Source organism: Xyrauchen texanus, chromosome 12, assembly GCF_025860055.1.
Source record: "Xyrauchen texanus isolate HMW12.3.18 chromosome 12, RBS_HiC_50CHRs, whole genome shotgun sequence".
NCBI lineage: Eukaryota > Metazoa > Chordata > Actinopteri > Cypriniformes > Catostomidae > Xyrauchen > Xyrauchen texanus.
In genome coordinates this window covers 47,132,088-47,157,540 of record NC_068287.1, presented here as the reverse complement: position 1 = coordinate 47,157,540, position 25,453 = coordinate 47,132,088, and the positions used below count along the sequence as shown (strand labels likewise).

General features: G+C 43.3%; 1 protein-coding gene across 2 annotated transcripts in view; it reads right to left on the bottom strand.

The window, feature by feature from the left end:
* LOC127652440 (nuclear factor 7, ovary-like) overlaps positions 1-19,068 on the bottom strand; it is a 75,334-nt gene extending 56,266 nt beyond the window's left edge. For both annotated transcript variants that reach the window (XM_052138600.1, XM_052138602.1), the window contains exon 1: positions 18,469-19,068. In XM_052138600.1, the coding sequence (XP_051994560.1) occupies positions 18,469-18,846 (378 nt within the window). In that variant the 5' untranslated portion in view covers positions 18,847-19,068. The remainder of the gene's footprint in view (positions 1-18,468) is intronic.
* Positions 19,069-25,453: the final 6,385 nt, after the last annotated feature.

Below are 25,453 nucleotides of genomic sequence, written 5' to 3'. Positions count from 1 at the left end.
TATATCCTTTTTGGCTTTATTACCTCTGTTGCTCTTTTATTTTATTTTTAATTGAGGAATGAAATCTTGCTTTAAATGTTAATGGGGCAAGAGATTATAAGAAGAGAGCACAGGTATATGAAACAATGAAGTGTAAGAAAATTGACGTGATGTTTGTGCAAGAGACCCATGGTGATGTATCAAATGCTACAGATTGGGCTAAAGAATTTGATGGTTTAGTGATTTTAAGTCATCATACTTCTTTAAGTGGTGGAGTTGGAGTTATATTTTCTAAGAGTTTTATTCCACATTCCTATAATATAGAAGAAGTAATTAAAGGAAGGCTCTTGAAGATAAAAGCTTCTTTTGAAAATAGTACTTTTATATTTGTCTGTGTATATGCTCCAACTGTGGCTTTAGAGAGAATTATCTTTTTGAATACCTTGGATATTGTTTTAAATGATTGTAAATCTGATGAGCTTTTATTTGTGGGAGGGGATTTTAATTGTACTGAGAATGGCATAGACAGAAATCATGTCATGGAGATGAATGATGGCGTCAGGCAGGTGTGGAGTGTTAATCACACTATGCATCTTCACACTATTTTATACGTTTTTATGGCATTTTAATGAAGTTGAAAATCGTTTCTTTACTTTAAATAATGAAATTCAGCAACCTACCTCAGGATTTAAACATCTTGGTTTTGGAAAATACGTTATCTATACGCTGATCTATCGCCCATGGACCACATGTTCTAAAAAATCAATACGCAGCCAAAGACGCGGCTATAAAAGACACTTGAGCAAGGGCGTAGGAGCCATTATACGTGGGGGGGACATGTCCCCCCCACATTTCAAAATCTAAGTTTTGTCCCCCCCACTATTTCCCAATGTAAGATTTTGTTTTGCATTGCCTGCCTATCTCTGCCGATTTCGGAGTCTCCAAATGAATCCATTCTGTAACTTTTAAATAGGCCTACGCCCAATTCAAAGTCACGTTGCTCGCGGTACTAGACAGATCCACAGACTGTACGCTCCACAATGTTGCGTTCAGAGGTTCAGCTGTTTTCTTCAGCAGTCTGTTCAAGTTGCAGCTGACAGCCTGTTCTGCATCTAAAGGTAAAACCTCCCACACTTGTCTGTCTGGAGTAAAGTTTTAGAAAATCTTCTTGACTGACAGATCGCGTTCCTTCATCGTTTTGTCGCTATGGTTACACACACACACACACACCGTTGGCGGTGCGCTCAAAGTCATCTGTCAGTTGTGCAGTTACCAAAAATCTCATGAATGAAGTTAAAACCCTTCATGTCACTGGATGAAATAAAATCGACTAGCAAAAATACAGGAGGCAGCCTTACAAACGAGTGTGTGTGGAGGATATTGTCATTTCAGCCGTAAGGTTTTGATAAGCGTCATTTATTTATAAGGAGGGCAACACTCCAGTCCAGGAGGTGGCACTAATGCACCTAAAAGCGGTTTATTTATGTATGCTTCGGCAGCCAGTGTTTTTATTTCTTGTATGTAAATATAGTATGATGTAAATGTGAGGTAAGTTAACGTAGGAAAGGAAGCGTGGAAGTAAAAATACTGAAATAAATACTGATAACATATTTTGGGCGGTTTTGTTTGCATTTTGGCGGTTTTTGAACAGTTTTTGGGGTAATTCAGCCGATGAAATGGCAGATTGCTGGTTTTCAGTTTGATCATCAGTTTTGTTGTATTGTTGTAACTGTCAAATAAAGCCTTAGAAGCAAACTATCTAATTTTTATGTTGTGTAAAACAGGCAAATGTTAGCTAATTAGTTAACTAGCTAATATGCTTTCAAAGCTGATGAACAGCCAAGAGTGTGTGAATGTGCCATTGATACGTGTCCATAAACTATGTAGAAGTAACATTAGTCACAAATTGTTCACACAGAGATGAGCATCCTACAGTATTTTAAGAGGAAGAGGACAGAAGTGAACGGGCTTGTAAGTTTAATGGATAGCTACATACAGTATATTCTAAAATTCACATAGTAAAAGCACTTTAGATCAAATTAGGCCAACAGCATGTCATCAGAGTTTGCATTGAAACCAGTTCTGTGTCCTCAAACATTTGTTACTTTCCTAGACAGGAGATGAAGAGACCACTGAACAGGGAGAGTTAGGGCCAAGTGAGACACAGGTAATGGGAATATAACAGAATGCTCATTTGTGTAGGATAACAGAATACATTGGTACTGTGTCCAGCTAATTTAACTAGTTGTTCTTATGATTATATATATATTTGAATGTAAAATGAGTTCTGTGTCCTCAAACATGTGTTACTTTCCTAGACAGGAGATGAAGAGACCACTGAACAGGGAGAGTTAGGGCCAAGTGAGACACAGGTAATGGGAATATGACAGAATGCTCATTTGTGTAGGATTACAGAATACATTGGTACTGTGTCCAGCTAATTTAACTAGTTGTTCTTATGATTAATATACAGGTGCTGGTCATATAATTAGAATATCATCAAAAAGTTGATTTATTTCAGTAATTCCATTCAAAAAGTGAAACTTGGATATTATATTCATTCATTACACACAGACTGATATATTTCAAATGTTTATTTCATTTAATTGTGAGGATTAAAACTGACAACTAATGAAAATACCAAATTCAGTATCTCCGAAAATTAGAATATTACTTAAGACCAATACAAAAAAAGATTTTTAGAAATGTTGGCCAACTAAAAGTATGAACATGTAAAGTATGAGCATGTACAGCACTCAATACTTAGTTGGGGCTCCTTTTGCCTGAATTACTGCAGCAATGCGGCGTGGCACGGAGTCGATCAGTCTGTGGCACTGCTCAGGTGTTATGAGAGCCCAGGTTGCTCTGATAGTGGCCTTCAGCTCTTCTGCATTGTTGGGTCTGGCGTGTGCATCTTCCTCTTCACAATACCCCATAGATTTTCTATTGGGTTAAGGTCAAGCGAGTTTGCTGGCCAATTAAGAACAGGGATACCATGGTCCTTAAACCAGGTACTGGTAGCTTTGGCACTGTGTGCAGGTGCCAAGTCCTGTTGGAAAATGAAATCTGCATCTCCATAACGTTGGTCAGCAGCAGGAAGCATGAAGCTGGTTCAATGACCATGGTATTACTGTTTAACTACTGTGTGATTTCATGTAATATTCTTTTTTGGGGATTTTGATTTCATGGGTTTCATAAGCTGTAAGCCATAATCATCAAAATTATAACAAATAAAGGCTTGAAATATCTCACTTTGCATGTAATGAGTCTATATAATATATTAGTTTCACCTGTTAAGTTGAATTCTTGAAATAAATAAACTTTTGATGATATTCTAATTTTATGACCAGCACCTGTATATATTTGAATGTAAAATGAGTTTATCGCTGAAGCTTTATAATGATAAGCTACGCTAAGTAAAGTGGCTTTTTATGATAACAATTTATAGAGTTTGATTTGTGTTATTTCGTGTACATTCTATAGAGCAGCCAAAATTGGAGAGAGGTCAGGGTTTCAGAGCAGGTCAGCCAGACAGAGCATCAAAGGCCATATCAACCTAAGGCAGGATGTATCATTCAGCAGCAGCTTGCAAACAAGACACTTAGTTTCCAGGATAGATGGTACAAGAACTATATATGGCTACACTACTGTCCTGATGTGAGTGGTATACTCTGTTTCTATTGCATGAAAGCATTTAAAAATCAAACAAGTCCCCTTGCTAAAAGTGTAGATCAGTCATTTGTATCTACAGGATTCCAAAACTGGAAAAAAGCAATAGAAAAATTTAAATCACATGAAATGTCTCAAGCACACAAAGTGGCCATAACAACACACACACATCAGGCAAAATCAATAGACACACAGTTATCATCAGCAAAGGCTCTTCAGCAACAGCAGGCAAGGTCTCATCTGCTAAAAATTGTTGGCTCATTGCAGTTTCTTGCTAGACAAGGTACTGCTATTCGCGGTCATGAAAACAGTGAGGGAAATTTCAGGCAGCTCCTTTGTCTCAGGTCAGAGGATATTGAGGGACTGGAGAGTTGGATAGATAGGAGGTCAAATTTTCTCAGCCCTCAAATTCAAAATGAGATTTTGCAGATCCTGTCTTTAAACATTGTGCGGGAGATAGCATCTGCTGTGCGGAACTTGCCAACACTCCAATACTCCATCATCATGGATGGCACCCAAGATGTTGCAGGGGTAGAGCAGGAGTCAATCTGCATCCGGTATGTGGACCATGATCTAATACCTCATGAAGAGTTTGTCGGTCTTTATGAAGTGTCTTCGACCACAGGGGAAAATCTGGCTAGGGTTGCCACTGATGTCCTCCATAGAATGAATTTGCCGCTATCTGGTCTCCGTGGGCAAACGTACTGATGGAGCTGCAAACATGTCTGGCAAGACTGGTGGAGTGCAGACCAAAATCAAGGAGATTCAGCCTCTTGCCCTCTATGTCCATTGTGGACCACATTGCGTCAATCTTGTAACACAGGCTGCCTGCAGTTCATCCTGTGTGGTTATGGATGCACTGTCATTGGTCCACAAACTTGGAACCCTCTTCAACCAGTCAGGCAAGTTTAAAACGGTCTTTAAAGAGATTGCCAAATCAGAACATGGGAACATCAAAACACTGAAGCCCTTATGCCCTACCAGATGGGTTGTCAGGATGAAGGCTATTCGAGCTGTTCTTGGGCAGTATGAGGCAGTGCTGCTCAGTCTGGAGGAGATGGCTTCATCTGGTTACTCTGAAACAACAAGCACAGCTAGGGGGCTTTTGGAGCGATTCCAAAAGGGGACCACGGTGCTTGGGCTTCTTCTTGCTTGTGAAGTGATTGGAGAACTAGAGTGTCTGAATTACTCCCTACAGACGTCAACAGGAACTGTCATGGGCATGACGGCAGCTGTGGACTGCGTGAAGTCAACTCTGAAGGCAAAGAGGTCAGATGAAATGTTTCACCGCATATACACAAGGGCCACTGAGCTAGTCACCAGCACAGGTATTGAACCTATCCAGATGCCGCATGTCAGAAAGCCACCCAAGCGCTTCACAGGAAATGCAACAGCATTTGTCCCAGCAACCACTGAAGAGCATTACCGCATTGACTTCTTCAAAATGCTGGATACTGTGGACATGCAACTAACCAAGCGCTTTGAACAGAGTAGCCTGCAAGTCCTGGATGAATTAGAGAGAGTGCTCCTGACTGGAAAGATGCAAGATGTTGTCAGCCAATATCCAGAGCTAGATCGGCATTCACTGGAGGTACAGCTGCCAATGTTCAAGCTTCAGTTCGACTATAGTACCACTCTTGAGGCTACCAACATACTAAAAAATCTGCTGCCAGAGGTCCGCAGTCTCTTCAGCCAGGTAGAGACATTGGTGAGGCTGCTTTTGGTTGTTCCTTCTTCCTCTGCAGAAGCAGAAAGAAGTTTCAGTTCCCTAAGAAGACTGAAGACCTGGCTAAGGAGCACAATGTCACAGACCCGTCTAAACAGCACTGCAATCTGTCACATCCATCAGAACAAGTTGGATCGTCTAGATAGAGCAAGAATTTGTGAGCAGTTCATCTCTGCAAACGATCAAAGAAGGCATGTTTTTGGGACCTTCAATTAAGTCAACATGCTCTTTCTGTCCATCACCTGGCTCTGCCTCCGTCCATCACCTGGCTCTGCCTCCACCCATCCCCAGGCTCTGCCTCCGTCTCTCTCCATCAGTCTGCCTCAGCCTCTCTCCATCAGTCTGCCTCAGCCTCTCTCCATCAGTCTGCCTCAGTCTCCATCCATCAGTCTGCCTCAGTCTCCATCCATCAGTCTGCCTCAGTCTCCATCCATCAGTCTGCCTCAGTCTCCATCCATCAATCTGCCTCAGTCTCTCTCCATCAGTCTGCCTCAGCCTCTCTCCATCAGTCTGCCTCAGTCTCCATCCATCAGTCTGCCTCAGTCTCTCTCCATCAGTCTGCCTCAGTCTCCATCCATCAGTCTGCCTCAGCCTCTCTCCATCAGTCTGCCTCAGCCTCTCTCCATCAGTCTGCCTCAGTCTCTCTCCATCAGTCTGGCTCAGTCTCTCTCCATCAGTCTGCCTCAGTCTCTCTCCATCAGTCTGCCTCAGTCTCTCTCCATCAGTCTGCCTCAGTCTCTCTCCATCAGTCTGCCTCAGTCTTCATCCATCAGTCTGCCTCAGTCTCCATCCATCAGTCTGCCTCAGTCTCCATCCATCAGTCTGCCTCAGTCTCCATCCATCAGTCTGCCTCAGTCTCCATCCATCAGTCTGCCTCAGTCTCCATCCATCAGTCTGCCTCAGTCTCTCTCCATCAGTCTGCCTCAGTCTCCATCCATCAGTCTGCCTCAGTCTCCATCCATCAATCTGCCTCAGTCTCTCTCCTGCCTCAGTCTCTCTCCTGCCTCAGTCTCTCTCCTGCCTCAGTCTCTCTCCATCAGTCTGCCTCAGTCTCCATCCATCAGTCTGCCTCAGTCTCTCTCCATCAGTCTGCCTCAGTCTCTCTCCATCAGTCTGCCTCAGTCTCCATCCATCAGTCTGCCTCAGTCTCCATCCATCAGTCTGCCTCAGTCTCCATCCATCAGTCTGCCTCAGTCTCTCTCCATCAGTCTGCCTCAGTCTCCATCCATCAGTCTGCCTCAGTCTCCATCCATCAGTCTGCCTCAGTCTCTCTCCTGCCTCAGTCTCTCTCCTGCCTCAGTCTCTCTCCATCAGTCTGCCTCAGTCTCCATCCATCAGTCTGCCTCAGTCTCTCTCCATCAGTCTGCCTCAGTCTCTCTCCATCAGTCTGCCTCAGTCTCTCTCCATCAGTCTGCCTCAGTCTCCATCCATCAGTCTGCCTCAGTCTCCATCCATCAGTCTGCCTCAGTCTCCATCCATCAGTCTGCCTCAGTCTCCATCCATCAGTCTGCCTCAGTCTCCATCCATCAGTCTGCCTCAGTCTCTCTCCATCAGTCTGCCTCAGTCTCCATCCATCAGTCTGCCTCAGTCTCCATCCATCAGTCTGCCTCAGTCTCTCTCCATCAGTCTGCCTCAGTCTCCATCCATCAGTCTGCCTCAGTCTCCATCCATCAGTCTGCCTCAGTCTCTCTCCTGCCTCAGTCTCTCTCCTGCCTCAGTCTCTCTCCATCAGTCTGCCTCAGTCTCCATCCATCAGTCTGCCTCAGTCTCTCTCCATCAGTCTGCCTCAGTCTCTCTCCATCAGTCTGCCTCAGTCTCTCTCCATCAGTCTGCCTCAGTCTCCATCCATCAGTCTGCCTCAGTCTCCATCCATCAGTCTGCCTCAGTCTCTCTCCATCAGTCTGCCTCAGTCTCCATCCATCAGTTTTCATTTATGTGTTCTTTATTAAATAAAGTATGTTTTTGTACAGTTCATGGTATGTAGTCATTTGGTTGTAGTTATATTAGATTGCTTCTCTCTGTTTTTATAATCTACCCAGTCTGTCACTGCATATACCCTCTTACAACCAAACTAAGTAGTACAGTCTGTTCCAAAAAGTCATTAGAAATGAGCATTTAAGTGCTTTATATATATTAAAAATATTTTAAAAAGCGGGGAATTTCCCCCGAACCCCCCTAGCATTCCCTGTCCCCCCCAGGTTCAAAATTGCTCCTACGCCCCTGCACTTGAGTGATTTGTTAATCATTTTAATGTGTTTGCTTGTGTCGGGAGACATACATCAATGTCCAGGGCCGGGGTCATGGGAAGGTGGTGAAGGAGTTAATGCGATTTTTGTTGAGGAGAATCGTCGGAACATGGTTATGGAGCAATGTCGGCGTTCGGAAGTTGTGACTGCATGGAACCTGATGGCGGATCAGTGGAGTGATTTGCATCCTTGTCAAGAAACACGAGATGTGTATCAAACGGACTATGGTGTGTCTGAGATTTTTTCGATCACGGAGAAAGAAGGAATGAAACAGAGGAGCCAATTGACTAAATCTACTGTGAAGGATGAGGAAGAAATGTTACTCAAGGATGCGACGACATCCACGATAAGTGATTATAGAACTTTTAGATCAATGAAAGGTTTGCATATGGCTCACCTCAACGTCAGAAGTCTTCTTCCAAAGATAAGTGAACTACGTTATTTATGTCAAGAATCTAAAGTGGCGTTGTTCAGTTGCAGCGAAACATGGCTTGATAATTCTATATTGGATGCAGAGATTCAAATTGACAATTATTGTTTGTTCAGACGAGATCGAAATCGGAAAGGAGGTGGTGTGTGTGCATATATAAGGTCAGATTTGGTGTGTAATGAGAGAAGAGATTTTATAAACTCTACAGTGGAGGCGATTTGGCTTGAACTTTTGTTGCCAAAGAGTAAACCGATTTTGGTTGGTATTTGCTATCGTCCTCCGGATCAAAGTGACTTTTATGAGAGTCTGGAGGAGGTTTTAAATATGTCAAATTATGTTTTAGGTCAAGAATTGCTTATTTTGGGCGATTTAAATACAGATATGTTGAAGAAAGATTCATCAGTGTTTAAGCAGTTCAGTTCATTTTGTAAATCATATGCATTGAAACAAATTATCAGTGACCCAACCAGAATTACTTCTAAAAGCAGTACAATTATTGATGTTATATTGGTTTCAGACATTTCTAGGATATATAAAAGTGGTGTTTTTGAGCTTGGTTTAAGTGATCATAATATGGTATATGTATTTAGGAAATTAAAGAGAGAGGCTATAAGTCATCATAATACATTAAAAATTAGATCGCTTAAAAGATATAGTCCACAAATTTTTGTTGAAGAACTTAGCAAGGCTAATTGGAAAGAAGTGATGCAGTTTGAAGATGTGGATATAGTTTGGGACGGGTTTAAAAAGAGATTTGTGCAAGTTCTGAATAAAGTTGCACCTTGCAAAGAAATAAGAATCAAACAAAGAACAGAACCCTGGATGACAGACAGTATTTTAAAAGATATCAAGGAACGCAATAATAGTTTAAAATCATTCAAAAAAGATGGAAATAATGATAATTATAACAAATTTAAACGTAAAAGAAATGAGATAAGATGCAAGATTAAAGAGGCTAAAAAAAGGTTTTTGACGAATGAAATTAGTGAAGCTAAACAAGACTCTAAAAAACTATGGAGAATCTTGAGTGGTTTAGGCTATCGGCAAAAGGTTAAAAGTAAAGATTCAAGAATCAGTCTCAAAATTAATGGTCAATTGATGACAGATCAGAAAAAGGTAGCAAATTGTTTTAATGAGTTTTTTACTACGGTGGGCGAAAATTTTGTAAAAGAGCTTCCAGCTCAATCAGACTTATATGATGATAATTTGGTTAAAGAATATTATGATAATTGTGGTGTTGCCTTAGGAGGTTTTTCATTTAATAAAGTAAAAGAGATGACAGTTTATAAGAAACTAAGTGAATTGAAGTGCAATAAAGCCACAGGGTTGGATAATATTCCGGCTAAGTTTATTAAAGACGCTGCTAATTTTATAACTCCTATGGTTACTCATATTTTAAATCTCTCTATCTGCCAGAATAAGGTACCGGCTGAATTTAAACAAGCTAAAATTTTTCCCCTTTTTAAAAAAGGGAGTAGGCTAGGGTGTAATAATTATAGGCCTGTGTCAATCCTGCCTTCGTTATCTAAAATGTTAGAAAAAATATTATTTGACCAAATTGAAGAATATATTTCCAAATTTAATATTTTATATGAATTTCAGTCTGGTTTTAGAAGGATGCATTCCACAGAGACAACTATTCTATATTTGACGGATTATATAAAGAAAGGAATAGATAAAGGTAAATTAAGTGGGATGGTATTGCTCGATTTACGAAAAGCCTTCGACACAGTTGACCATAGTATTCTGTTGTTAAAATTAAATGCTATTGGTTTCGACTTCAATTCATGTAAATGGATCAAATCCTATCTTACGAATAGGTGTCAAATGGTCGATATAAATGGAGTGTGCTCAGACTCTTTGCCGATCTCTTGTGGAGTACCACAAGGTAGTGTATTAGGGCCCTTACTTTTTTAATTTATATAAATGATTTAAAGATGGCCTGTTCTAGCCACTTATCTTTATATGGGATGATGCCATAATAATAGTTACTGATGAAAATAAAGAAACAATAGAAAACAAGTTAAGAAGAGAAATTGTAGAAGTGTCCAATTGGTGTTTTCAAAATAAGCTATTTTTGCACTTAGGGAAAACTGAGGTTATTTTATTCGGTTCTGCTGTAAAATTAAAGAAATGTCCAAATTCAGAAATAAGGGTGGGAGATGAGTATTTTACTTTTAAACAAGAAGTGAAATTTTTGGGATGTATTCTTGATAACAAAATGACTGGGGATAGCATGGCAGCTGTAGCTTTATCGAAAATAAATAATCGAATAAAATTTTTAGCAAGACAGGCTGCTTATTTAGATAAACAAACAATGATAATGTTAGCTGGTGCATTAGTGCAACCACATTTCGACTATGCAGTAACCTTTTGGTATAGTGGCTCTAAAAAACGTGTAAAAAATAAATTACAGACTGCTCAGAACAGGTTGTGTAGAATCGTTCTGGGGTTACATCCTCGTATGCAACTAAATAATAACCATTTCAGGGAATTGGGTATTTTAAAAGTGGATAAAAGAGTAATTTTTATTAAAATTATGATGGTGTACAAAATAATTCAGAGAACTGTTCCTACATACTTGTATGACTACTATGTTTTTGTGAGAGAAGTTCATTGTATTTCTACAAGGGCAAGGATGAATAATATATATTTGTACCGGTTTAAAAGTGTAGCTGGGAAGAATTCGTTTTTGTACTCGAGTGCAGTTGCTTGGAATGAATTGCCAGATCATTTAAAACAATTACAAGAGGTATGGCCCTTTAGAAGAGAAGTTAAAAAATGGCTTTCCAATTAAGATCCCATAAGAATTTGTAAGGTGTGAGTTGCTTGTTTTTGATTTTATTCCCACTGGAACTGTTCGTTCATTTTATGCATGTAGAGGACCACAATGGAAATAAGCCTGAGGCTTTTTTGTGTATTTTATCCTCAACAATTTGTATTTAAATGTATATGAATTGCCTCTGGCATGATTGTTTATATGTTTATGATCATTGTTGAATAAATCAATCAATCAATGTCGAACCACACTTGCAATCAAGAAAGAGTTTAATTCAATTGATGAAGTCTCACAGTATTATCGATATATGGAGAAATTTCCATAGCATGTAGAGACAATATATATGGGTTCATGCTTATGATAATCAGTTATCGATGGCAAGGCTTGATAGATTTTATGGTTTTAAACATCAACTAAGTATGTTCAGAGAATGCTCAATAATCCCAGTAAGTTTCTCTGACCATTGTTTGGTAAAATGTATTGTGGCAAAAAAACATGTTAAATCAAAAAGTGCATATTGACATTTTAATAATAATTTATTGGGTGATTTTTTTTTTAGAGATGTTTTTAAAGAGTTCTGGAAAAATGCCAAAGCTATGAAATCATCTTTCTTGTCATTGCAGCAGTGGTGGGATTTTACAAAAGTTCAAATCAAACAGTTGTGTCAGCAATATACTCGCAACGCTACAAGAGACATAAATAAGTCCATGAGGGTCTTAGAAGAAGATTTAATGAGATTACAAGGGCTGGCCTCCATAAAAGATGTCACTTTTTTAGAAAGCATCAAAAAGAAAAATAATCTATTAGCTGATATTTTAGGTTTGACAACACAAGGTGCAATAATTAGACCCCGTTTTCAAAGTGCTGATTTAATGGATGCTCCTTCAAAATTATTTTTTAACCTGGAAAAGAAGAATGGACAGAAAAAGTTTATTCATGGTTTGAAGTCTGAAACTGGAGTCTTGTTGTCAAATCCTTTAGACATCAGAAAAAAGAGCTGTACAATTCTACAAAGACCTGTATAAAAATGAAATTTTAGAGGCTAAAGATGAAAGTTTTGGGTTTTTTAAAATTTACCACAAGTAACCAAAGATGCTAACGAGTAAATCAGTAAAGCCCTGAGTTTAGGAGAATTAGAGGATGCTCTTAAAAGAATGGAGAGTGGGAAAGCACCAGGCATTGATGGAATTACAATAGATTTTTATAAACCTTTTTGGTTAGAGGTGGGTCCAGATTTAGTAGCTGTTTTTAATGAAAGCTTGGTAAATGGACAACTGCCACAAAGCTGCCGTAGAGCAATTATTACTCAGTTGCCTTAAAAAGGAGATTTAAATGATAATACAAATTGGAGGCCAGTTAACTTGTTATGCAATGATTATAAGATACTCTCCAAAGCCTTAGCAATTAGATTAGGTGAAGTTCTTGTATCTATAGTTCATCCTGATCAGTCATATTGTGTGCCAGGAAGAAGAATTTTTGATAATGTCTCTTTTATTAGGGACATTTTAGACTGTGGAAAACTTTTCGATTTGGATTTTGGATTGATATCTGTCACGTTCCCCTGTTGTCTTCCCTGTGTTCTGTGTCTCACCTGTCCATTGTTTAGAGCTACATTTCCCACAATCCACCTGCCATCATCACTGCCATTTTGTGTCATTGTTCACACCTGTTTATGATTTGTAATCATCCTGTCCTTGTGTATTTATACCCTGGTTCTTTGTTCTGTCTTTGTCAATCGTTGAATGTTGTTAGCCTGGTGTGTGTTCCCTGCCCGAGTCCTCAGTGTTGTTCTCTTCGTGTTTTCAGTTTTCAGTTTATTTCCCCATTGAGGGTTTTCCTTTGTGTTTATTTGGTTGTCTTGTTTAAATAAAGTAAGTTTGCATTTAAATCCAGTCTCCTCGTCTGCCTGCGCTGCCATCACGCGTAACAGAACGATTGACCACCACATGGATCTAGCAGCTTGCTCGGCGAATTACCGGCTCCTTTGCCTCAAGCAGGAGGACCGCCCTTTGGAGGACCACATCCAAGATTTTCTGGAGCTGGCACGCATCTCTGACTTCCCCGACTATGCTCTGGTGGCATTCTTCCGGGGTAACTTACACAAGTCTCTGAGGGAACTGTTGCCGCCGGCGAATGGTTGCTGGACACTCCTCAGTTTCGTGGAGGAGACCTTGCGAGTCAGCGGATCGCCGCTCACTGTGGACGTACTGGAGGATGATGCTGCCACTCCTCCCACAGTGTTGGTACTCCATTCGCCCGTGGTTCGTCCCTTCATGACTGCCACGGCCAGCGAGCCAGTACGGTCCACTTCGTCTGCCCGGAGGAGTAGGAGGAGAAGACAGGCTTTCGCCTCCTGGCTCACGCCCATCACGGTGAGCGAACCAGCACCCACGCATATCACTGTGAGCGAGCCAGAGCCCACGCCAGCTACGGTCAGCGAGCCAGAGCCAGAGCCTGCCCCGGTCTGCGAGCCAGAGCCCTCGTCAGCTACGGTCAGCGAGCCAGAGCCCTCGTCTGCCCCGGTCTGTGAGCCAGAGCCCTCGTCTGCCCCGGTCTGCGAGCCAGTGCCCACGCCTTCCACTGTGAGCAAGCCAGTGCCCACGCCTTCCACGGTGAGCGAGCCAGCGCCCACGCCTTCCACGGTGAGCGAGCCAGCGCCCACGCATGTCACTGTGAGCGAGCCTGCGCCTACGCATGTCACTGTGAGCAAGCCTGCGCCAACGCATGTCACTGTGAGCGAGCCTGTCGCCTCAGAAGTCAGTGAGCCAGTGCCTATCGCTTCAGAGGTCAGTGAGCCAGCGCCTGTAGCCTCGACCGTCCCCGAGCCAGCGCCTGTAGTCTTGACCATCCAAGAGCCAGCGCCAGTAGCCATGACTGTCCAAGAGCCAGCGCCAGTGGTCATGCCCGTCCAAGAGTCAGCACCTCTCGAGCTTCCCAAGGCTCCTCCTCCCGAGCTTTCCAGAGCTCTGCCTTACAAGCTTTCCAGAGCTCTGCCTTCCGAGCTTCCCGAGCTTTCCAGAGCTCCGCCTCCCGAGCTTTCCAGAGCTCCGCCTTCCGAGCTTTCCAGAGCTCTGCCTTCCGAGCCTCCCGAGTTTTCCAGAGCTCCGCCTCCCGAGCTTTCCAGAGCTCCGCCTCCCGAGCCTCCCAGAGCTCCGCTTTCCAAGCTTTCCAGAGCTCCGCCTACAGAGTCTTCCAGGGCTCCTCCTCCCGAGCCTCCTAGGGCTCCGCCTCTCCAGTCTCTCGAGTCTGCCAGGGCTCCTCCTCCCGAGCCTCCCAGGGCTCTGCCTCTCAAGCCTCTCGAGCCTTTCTGGGCTCCGCCTCTCAAGCTTCTCGAGCCTTCCAGGGCTCCGCCTCTCAAGTCTCTCGAGCCTCTCAGAGCTCCGCCTCTCAAGTCTCTCGAGCCTCCCAGAGCTCCGCCCCTCAAGCCTCTCGAGCCTTCCAGAGCTCCGCCTCTCAAGCCTCTCGAGCCTTCCAGGGCTCCGCTTCCAGAGCCTCTCGAGTCTTCCACGGCCTTTCTCCCCGAGCCCCCTACGGCTCCACCTCCAGAGCCTCCTACGGCTCCACCTCTCGAGCCTCCTACGGCTCTGCTCCCAGAGACTTCAGAGCTTTCTAGGGCTCCGCCTCTCAAGCCTCCCACGGCTCCACCTCCCGAGCCTCCTACGGCTCCACCTCCAGAGCCTCTTACGGCTCTGCTCCCAGAGCCTCCCGAGCCTCCTACGGCCCCGCCTCCCGAGCCTCCTACGGCCCCGCCTCCCGAGCCTCCTTCGGCCCCGCCTCCCGAGCCTCCTACGGCTCCGCCTCCCGAGCCTCCTATGGCTCTACGTCCAGAGACTGCCAGGTCTTCGCCTCCTGAAACCTCTTACGGCGCCACCTTCCTCAGCTCTGCCTCCTGAGCCTTCCTCGGCTCCACCTCCTGAACCTCCCTCAGCTCCGCCTCCTGAGCTTCCAGAGCCTCCCCCAGCTCCGCATCCTGAGCCTCCCTCAGCATCGTCTCCAGGGCCCCTCTCAGCTCCGCCTCCGGGACCTGTCCTGTGGCCACCTCCCAGGCCCCCTGAACCGGCCCCTGTCTTGTGGCCTCCTCCCAGGCCTCCTGACCCGGCCCCTGTCCTGTGGCCTCCTCCCAGGTCCCCTGACCCGGCCCCTGTCCTGTGGCCTCCTCCCAGGTCCCCTGACCCAGTCCCTGTCCTGTGGCCTCCTCCCAGGCCTCCTGACCCGGCCCCTGTCCTGTGGCCTCCTCCTAGGCCTCCTGACCCGGCCCCTATCCTGTGGCCTCCTCCCAGGCCTCCTGACCCTGTTCCCGTCCTGTGGCCTCCTCCCAGGCCTCCTGACCCAGTCCCTGTCCTGTGGCCTCCTCCCAGGCCTCCTGACCCTGTTCCAGTCCTGTGGCCTCCTCCCAGGCCTCCTGACCCGGTCCCTGTCCTGTGGCCTCTTCCCAGGCCCCCTGAACCAGTCCCTGCCCTGTGGCCAGCTCCCAGGCCTCCTGAACCGGTCCCTGCCCTGTGGCCAGCTCCCAGGCCTCCTGAACCTGTCCTTGCCCTTTGTGCCCCCCAGGACTTCCTGTCTGCCTTCTGTGCCCCCTTGGACTTCCTGCCTGCCCTCTGTGCCCCCCTTGGACTTCCTGCCTGCCCTTTGTGCCCCCAGGACTTCCTGCCTGCCCACTGTGCCCCCTTGGACTTCCTGCCTGCCCACTGTGCTCCCTTGGACTTCCTGCCTGACCTCTGTGCCCCCTTGGACTTCCTGTTTGCCCCTTGTGCTCCCTTGGTCTGTCTGTTTGCCCCCCGCCCCTCCCTTCTCTCCTTGGATGATTTTTTTTTTGGAGTATTCCCTTTTTTCTTTTTTCTGAGGAGCGTCTGAAAGCCGCTCCTTTTAGGGGGGGCTATGTCACGTTCCCCTGTTGTCTGCCCTGTGTTCTGTGTCTCACCTGTCCATTGTTTAGAGCTAGATTTCCCACAATCCACCTGCCGTCATCACTGCCATTTTGTGTCAGTGTTCACACCTGTTTATGATTTGTAGTCATCCTGTCCTTGTGTATTTATACCCTGGTTCTTTGTTCTGTCTTTGTCAATCGTTTAATGTTGTTAGCCTGGTGTGTGTTCCCTGCCCGAGTCCTCAGTGTTGTTCTCTGTGTTTTCAGTTTTATGTTTATTTCCCCATTGAGGGTTTTCCTTTGTGTTTATTTGGCCCCGCCTCCCGAGCCTCCTTCGGCCCCGCCTCCCGAGCCTCCTACGGCTCTGCCTCCCGAGCCTCCTATGGCGCTACGTCCAGAGACTGCCAGGTCTTCGCCTCCTGAAACCTCTTACGGCGCCACCTTCCTCAGCTCTGCCTCCTGAGCCTTCCTCGGCTCCACCTCCTGAACCTCCCTCAGCTCCGCCTCCTGAGCTTCCAGAGCCTCCCCCAGCTCCGCATCCTGAGCCTCCCTCAGCATCGTCTCCAGGGCCCCTCTCAGCTCCGCCTCTGGGACCTGTCCTGTGGCCACCTCCCAGGCCCCCTGAACCGGCCCCTGTCTTGTGGCCTCCTCCCAGGCCTCCTGACCCGGCCCCTGTCCTGTGGCCTCCTCCCAGGTCCCTTGACCCGGCCCCTGTCCTGTGGCCTCCTCCCAGGTCCCCTGACCCAGTCCCTGTCCTGTGGCCTCCTCCCAGGCCTCCTGACCCGGCCCCTGTCCTGTGGCCTCCTCCTAGGCCTCCTGACCCGGCCCCTATCCTGTGGCCTCCTCCCAGGCCTCCTGACCCTGTTCCCATCCTGTGGCCTCCTCCCAGGCCTCCTGACCCAGTCCCTGTCCTGTGGCCTCCTCCCAGGCCTCCTGACCCTGTTCCAGTCCTGTGGCCTCCTCCCAGGCCTCCTGACCCGGTCCCTGTCCTGTGGCCTCTTCCCAGGCCCCCTGAACCAGTCCCTGCCCTGTGGCCAGCTCCCAGGCCTCCTGAACCGGTCCCTGCCCTGTGGCCAGCTCCCAGGCCTCCTGAACCTGTCCTTGCCCTTTGTGCCCCCCAGGACTTCCTGTCTGCCTTCTGTGCCCCCTTGGACTTCCTGCCTGCCCTCTGTGCCCCCTTGGACTTCCTGCCTGCCCTTTGTGCCCCCCAGGACTTCCTGCCTGCCCACTGTGCCCCCTTGGACTTCCTGCCTGCCCACTGTGCTCCCTTGGACTTCCTGCCTGCCCTCTGTGCCCCCTTGGACTTCCTGTTTGCCCCTTGTGCTCCCTTGGTCTGTCTGTTTGCCCCCCGCCCCTCCCTTCTCTCCTTAGATGATTTTTTTTTTGGAGTATTCCCTTTTTTCTTTTTTCTGAGGAGCGTCTGAAAGCCGCTCCTTTTAGGGGGGGCTATGTCACGTTCCCCTGTTGTCTGCCCTGTGTTCTGTGTCTCACCTGTCCATTGTTTAGAGCTACATTTCCCACAATCCACCTGCCGTCATCACTGCCATTTTGTGTCAGTGTTCACACCTGTTTATGATTTGTAGTCATCCTGTCCTTGTGTATTTATACCCTGGTTCTTTGTTCTGTCTTTGTCAATCGTTTAATGTTGTTAGCCTGGTGTGTGTTCCCTGCCCGAGTCCTCAGTGTTGTTCTCTTTGTGTTTTCAGTTTTATGTTTATTTCCCCATTGAGGGTTTTCCTTTGTGTTTATTTGGTTGTCTTGTTTAAATAAAGTAAGTTTGCATTTAGATCCAGTCTCCTCGTCTGCCTGCGCTGCCATCACTCGTAACAATATCAATCGATCAAGAGAAGGCTTTTGACAGAGTCGAACATATTTATTTATGGAGTGTCTTAGAAGCTTTTGGTTTTAATTCTGATTTTATTTCCATGGTTAAAGTTATGTATTGTGGTGTTGAGAGTATATTAAAGATTAATGGTGATTTTAGCTCTCCGTTTAGGGTGAATAGGGGTGTAAGACAAGGATGTGCACTGTCAGGCATGTTGTACACTTTAGCCATAGAACCCTTGTTAAATAAACTAAGAGCTAATGTGCATGGACTGTGTATGCCAAACTGCAATAATACTTTTAAAATATCAGCTTATGCTGATGATGTCATTGTTTTAATCAGTGAATCTAATGATGTCAGTGTGATGTTGAAGATTTTAGATGATTACATTTTGTAATAAAAAGGGTTTTTGAAAATAAAAAAAAATCTCTCTCTCACACACACACACACACACACACACACACACACATCCAGCCGTCTATCCTTGTTTTTCCAATGACTTGTTAGAAACAGCACAGGCCGTGATACCATTTCTGAAGTGACGTTTTTTAATTATTAATGGAGGCTTGAACGCATCGTGTATTTTGAACCAGCAATGGCAGATTCTGATCCGTCGCGTAAGGAAGTAGTTCCAGCACAAATGTGTTTTTATGATTGTTCTCAGTTTTTCAATTTTTTTTTAAATGGACTTGTTCATTGAACTGTTGTATATAAGCAATATGACCCTAAATCAACACTGCTGTAATTACCTACGACACTCGACATGCGGCCGAATCACAGCAGTGCTGATGTAGGGACATATCGTACTCTTGCTCGTGTGATATTGCTCAAGTGTGTAATACATATTAAAATGCTTCAGGAAAATATTGTGTACATGAATGTTCTGATTTCGATGTATAAAGCAATTGAACCTTCATTGTAAATGAAACAAGAGAAGTTTGTTGTACCTTGTAAGATGGAATAACTTCACTGATGGGTCTGAATTTATGATTGACGTGTTTCTCTGAATCTCTGCACACTAAACACACCAGCTGTTTATCATCCAGACAGAAGAGTTTGAGTTTCTCTCTGTGTAAACTGCAGATCTCCTCCTCATTTCTCTCCTTCACAAACATCTCACATAAGTTCTTCAATGCCAGATTACGAGGAGGTTCATCTCTTGAAGATCTTCTCCTGCAGACGGGACACTCCTGAGTTCTCTTGGTTTTCCAGAACTGTTGAAGACACTCTTTACACACACTGTGACTACACGACAGAACAACAGGATTCTTGTAGATTTCAAAGCACACGGGACAAGAAAGTTCTTCCACAGAGAGCGAATCCATTTTCACTGCTTATAAAAGCTCCAACGATCTGAGCTTTACTTTCAATTTCTGAATGTTGCTTTCAATAATGAATAATCATCAGAATCAGCAAAGATCTGCTGTCGACTCTGAAACAAACTTCACAAGAATCCTTTTAGAAAGTCTTTCCCTTCGTTCTGCACTGATCACTCCAAGAATAAAGAACATAATCAGTACGAGAGTAAAGAAAGAAAGAATAAGACAGTCACTTCCTGGTAAGTGTTTCATAAGGGTGCAGTTTCTGATGATCTGTGGGTGTGTTTGTTAGCAGGTCAAACAGCAAATTCAGGATTTCTGTTCACTGGCTTCAGGAAACAAAACACTTTCAAAAGGAACTTACAGTAAAGCTCTCTCTAACATCTGGATAGGCACCTCTCTGTAAACCAATGAACTGTAGAGTTTTGATATTAAAACACATTCTGTAGTACATTCATCGAAGATTAGAACACAAATTATATGTATTACATGCAAACAGAGTGGTGGTGGCATAGTGGGCTAAAGCACATAACTGGTAATCAGAAGGTTGCTGGTTCAATCCCCACAGCCACCATCATTGTGTCCTTGAGCAAGGCACTTAACTCCAGGTTGCTCCAGGGGGATTGTCCCTGTAATAAGGGCTCTATAAGTCACTTTGGATAAAAGCGTCTGCCAAATGCATAAATGTAAACACTGTAATCTGTCTTTACTCACTGAATCGTGAGTGTTTGGTGGGTTTCATTTTATAAATTTCCTCACTTGTGGATCTGATTGAAACTGTTCGTAAGGTTGTAGTCTAACACCAGCAAAGTCACAGACGTACCGTTCTTTTTCATTCCCTGTTGTTTATATTATAATCTCTGTCATTATACAGTTATATCACTTTATCAAATAGATTTAACAGGCTGATCGTTGGAGTTACCTCACTAACTCTATGGCACGATCACTCAGAAACAAGATCTCAGCTGTCCGAGAGGAGCTTGCATCTTCTGTCAGCACTCTATGAGCCACACAAACTGGATCAGTCTTTTGAGATGAATTTGTGAAAGACTTGCAAAACAATGTCACAACACTCGCAAAAGATTTATCACTTCTGAGGTCTAAATGTGATGAACGTTACATTTTTAATGTTTCATTTATATCGCACTTTTCTGACACTACAGTCAAAGCCCTTTACACAGTGAGCAGGGACTCTCACCCAACACCAGTGTGCAGCCGTAGTGCGCCAGTACACTAACCACACACCAGCTATTGGTGGAGAGGAGAGAGTAGAGTGATAGAGCCAATTAGTGGATGGGGATTATTAAGAAGCCATGATTGATAAAGGCTAATAGAGGGGAATTTGGCCTTTTACCACTATGAGTCAGTACCTCGGTTTAACGTCTCATCCGAAGTACGGATAAGATCAGAGTGGAGGAGGGGTGTGAGACTGGGCATTTGAAGCCTGCAGAAAAACAAATTCAAGTCATCAGCCAGTTGTTGATTCTCTACAGAGCAAGGGGGTGGTGTATTGTACTTGGTGATGTCCTTTAGGACTCTCCATACAGATGCAGGATCATTGGCTGAAAACATTTTTTTCAGCTTTTCAGAGTAGGCTCTTTTGGCCACTCTGATCTCCTTGGTGTGTTTCAGGCCTGGCTGTACAAGATTTTATCCCCACTTCTGTACGCATCCTCTTTGGCATGACAAAACTCTCTTAGTTATGCTGTAAACCATGGTTTATCCTCATTGAATGATAATAATGTCCTAGTAGGGATGCACCTATCCTCACAGAAACTGATATATGATGTTACTGTATCTGAGAGCTTGTCTAGGCCTGTAGCTGCAACTTCAAAAACACTCCAATCAATTGGTGAAGAGCAGCTTATAAATTAGAACAGCACATCTACTTCAACGCTAATAGTGTAGACCGTCATAGATTTGACAATCAATTGGATGCTGAAACCTCGTCAAATGTCTGACAGCATCTCATTGCGGTTCTGTTGGACTGGTGCATGACTTATTGGCAGACGTTGTACTTTTGTACACTTTTGATTGCTGTACATTGAAAACACTGCATATAATGTGAAGTTGAAATTACTGGTAAGACGACCCTCTCTTTTTCTTCAATCTTTATTTTCCTAATGATTATAACATAGATGACAATTGTTCTGCCCCGTTTCTCAGATATTATTAATGTGTGAAGTGTAGTTGTTCATCGCCACCTAGAGGACACTGAAATTATAGCAAGCAGTTTAATAACAGGAAACAGGAAGTATTGAGACCTCATGGCCAGAACATTAGATACTCAGTCAGTGTTATCCTGGATTATCCTCTTTAATCATTGTTTTTGAATGTGTAGCATTCTTTACTTTGTTTATTTAACATATATGATGATATTTTTGATAATCTAATGTCTGGAAGAGTAATATTTTAGAGTGTATAATATTGTCATTAGAATGGTACCTAACATGATATACACTGGAAGTAATATAATATATAATAAAATTACTAAATATGACAAATGTGCATAATGTCAATAGTCAGCTCAAGAGTAATGTGGGCATATATTCTGATTCATTATAGAGTTGAATCGGCTGTACTTAACTGAAAAACTGGATCTTGGATGCTCGTTTTTCTGACTCAATGATGAATGGAGTTTGGCTTGCTGTCAATCTGTATAAAAACTTTATGCACGGAGGGAGAACAGTATAATAATATTGTTATGGCAGAGGCTATTTGAAGTGTAAATAGCAACATAAAGCAGCAAGTGCAAAATAGTGTTAAATGCTATTTACATCCTGGTACAAAAATGGTAGTGGCAGATGCTATTTGCACACTTAATTAAATACTAGAATTGGGGTATCTCTGCAGCAGTGGTGGAAAGATTACATATTTTATTTACTTAAGTAAAAGGACTGCAACTGAAGAAATAATTCACTTGACTATAAGTAAAAGTACTAAGAAATAATCAGTGGTGGACGAAGTACACATACCATGTACTTGAGTTAAAGTAAAGATACTCAAGGTAAAATATTACTCAAGTAAAAGTAGAAGTGCTGCCTTTAAACATTCACTTGAGTAAAAGTACAAAAGTATTTGCCTTCAAATGTACTTAAGTATCCAAGTACTATGATTTTTTATGGCCATAATGTCCTATTATAATTTGTCACAAGACTCTTGCTTAACTCAGTCTACATGAAGACTAATGTCACTCTTGTAGTAATTAGTAATGTCTCACTAATGTCACACCAATCTATTAATAAAATGACATTAATTAGTCAGATGTATATATATATTTGAATTGAATACATTTTCTGTGTGTTTAATTTTGGAGGGAAGGGGACTGTTCCCATAAGGTATAATACATTTACAGTATTTACTGTATATATTTTTCTCGAGTGTCTATGGTCATAATTATTAACATCCTAATGTTATAATACATTCACATAAACCTGCATAACGCCATTTAATATATATATATATATATATATATACACACACACGCACACACATATATATATACACACACGCACACGCACACACACATACATAGAATATATATATATATATATATATATATATATATATATATATATATATATATATATATATATATATATTCTATGTTATGGGAGCAGCCAATTTCCTCCAAAATTAAACACAAAAACGTATTAATTTTTTTAATTGAAAATTGCTGCAATAATAGCTGCTGCTCTCTGCCCCGCTTAAAATCATTGGCAACGCAATTTGTTTGGAACTATTGAGAGCTACACGAATCACGTGACCGCGCGGCGGCGAGATCACTGTCGCAACCGTCTATGTTCGCAACTCTCATATTTAACGGCTCTGGGGTGCGTTTCCCGTACAACAACGTAACTTACTGCTCCACTACCGTAGTACGATGCACTGTTGAAGAAATCAACTTGCTAGTCACGACTGTTTCCCGAAACCGTATTGTCGCAAATTGGTTGTTCAACCACGTTGGTTAATGATGTCACACATGTGGTGGAGTAAAAACTACTTTTAATGAATCTGTTTGCGATCGAATTAATGCTAGATGTTTTGCTATAAATTACGGACATGTCATCTGAGGACTATCTCATATTTTTCTCAGTTATTTGCTTTATTTCCAGATTCAATCATAGGCTCGTTCTTACGCACTAGAGCACGTTCACACATGCGCACTCTTCAAAAACAGTGCTTTAAATCTATTGACAAACTAAAAGATATAAAGGACATTTGTATGTCTTCTAAATAAATGATACTGATTGTACTGAATGTCATCTTGCTTATTTGGCTCAAGATAATAATTTATTAAGCCCACATGTTACAATAACAAGAAACTCTGCTTCTAACCACAGGTCGAGAGCTGTCGTTCCAACCACACAACTCTGCGATGCTGTTTGGGAAACGCTGGTTTCGGGAAACACCGACTCGTTGAACTATGATGATAACGACGGAACTTGCGACCATAGTTGGCTAACGATACTTTTGGGAAACGCACCCCTGGTTCGCGCTTAGTAGATGCTGCCAAGGCAAGTTCAAAACAAAGCACGCGCGCTGTACTGTGATTGGTGGCTCGTTTGACCAGTTACGTTTTTATCCACTCATAAATAAAAAGGAACGAATGATTTTGAAAATGTAGTAGAGTAAAAAGTAAGATATTTGACTTTGAAATGTAGTGGAGTTAAAGTAAAAGTCTCCCCAAATTTAAATACTTCAGTAAAGTACAGATACGCAAAAAAGCTACTTAAGTACAGTAACGAATTACATTTACTTCGTTACTGTCCACCACTGGAAATAATATGACTCAAGAAATTACGTTAAAGTTACTTTATGAAAATTATATATAGTATATACTCTTCCATTTTTAGAACATAAAGCCATTTTTGTTCTTGACAGAGATTGATGATTCCTTTCACCAAGGATGCATAACATTGATAAAAAATACTGTAAGGAGTGACTCCAGCCAGGTCTTCTAAGCCAGCGGTTCTCAAACTGGGGGCCGCGGCCCCCTGGGGGGCCACTAGATGGCGCTACGGGGGCCGCAAAGAAATTCTAGAATATGAAATTATTTTTACAAATTATTTTACCTGTATGTAAGTTAGGATTGTCCTATGTGAAGTGTGATGTATTTTTTTTTAATTAAATATTTTAAAAATATTATCAATTATACATATCATATTACGCTAAAACGTCACCAAACCGTTGAGGTAGCCTAGTGAACACAACGACATGAACACGCTGATAAATGCCAAGACTATTTAAAATGGACAAGTTTTTAGATAGAGGATGCAGTGTCTCGGCTGAGAAGGTCACAACAGAAGAGCCCAGCGTGAAAAAACGAAACTGCGTAAATTTGACGACTTCGTACATAAAATATGGCTTTATGGAATATAGTGACGGCAGACCACAGTGCACACTGTGCTTGAAGATTTTATCCGTTGAAGCACTGAAACCATATAAACTCAACCGACATCTCACAACAATTCATCCGAGCATGCAAATAAAAGTAAGGATTTTTTCAGAGAAAGAAAGAAGAATACGTCAAGCAAAAGGTACGACTGACTAACATCACGACAATACCTGAGAAAGCACAGCATGCATCGTATCTTGCAGCCCTGCGAATAGCCAAATGTAAAAAGCCTCACACAGTCGGAGAGGAATTAATACTTCCAGCAGCAGTGGATATGTGCCGAGTGATGATCGGGGAGGAGGCCGCGAATAAGATTAAATCCATACCGCTGTCCAACGATACAGTAAGCAGGCGGATCAAAGACATTTCTTTTGATGTAAAATCTCAACTGACCGAAAGATTACGATCGTGTGAGCAGTTCGCACTTCAGCTTGATGAATGCACTGACGTTAGTAGTGCTGCGCAGGTATTAGTGTACGTTCGATATTTATGGGACAGTAAAATTATGGAAGATTTTTTATTTTCAAAAGAACTCGAGGGGAGAGCTACAGGTGAGGAAATTTTCAAAATGTTGGACACTTTTATGGTAGAAGAAAATCTGAGCTGGGAAAAATGCGTGTCTGTTTGCACTGATGGTGCGGCAGCAATGACTGGGCGCAAGAGTGGAGTTGTCACCCGAATTCAAGCCATAAATCCAAAGATCACAGCCACTCACTGTATGCTTCATCGTCAAGCACTTGCATCGAAGTTAATGGCACCCGACCTGCATGATGTGTTGGAAGTAGTAGTAGCGGCTGTCAACTTCGTGAAGTCAAGACCGTTAAAGTCACGTCTCTTCGCAAAACTATGCACAGAGATGGGAGCAGCTCATGATCGGCTACTGTTCCATTCAGAGGTGCGGTGGCTCTCGCGTGGAAAAGTTTTACAGCGAGTGTTTGAACTCAGACGTGAGCTTCATGATTTTTTGAAAGAACATAAACCTGATCTAGAACTGTTTTTTTCTGACCAACAGTGGATGGCAAAACTAGCCTACCTTGCAGACATTTTCAGTAGTCTCAATGGACTGAATCTGTCCATTCAGGGATGTTATTCCACAATACTGGAGGCAAGTGACAAAATAAATGCTTTCAGGAGAAAAATTGACCTGTGGGTACACAAACTACAAAGAGGCATCACTGGTTTCCAAATCTATCAGAATTTTTGGATACAAACTGC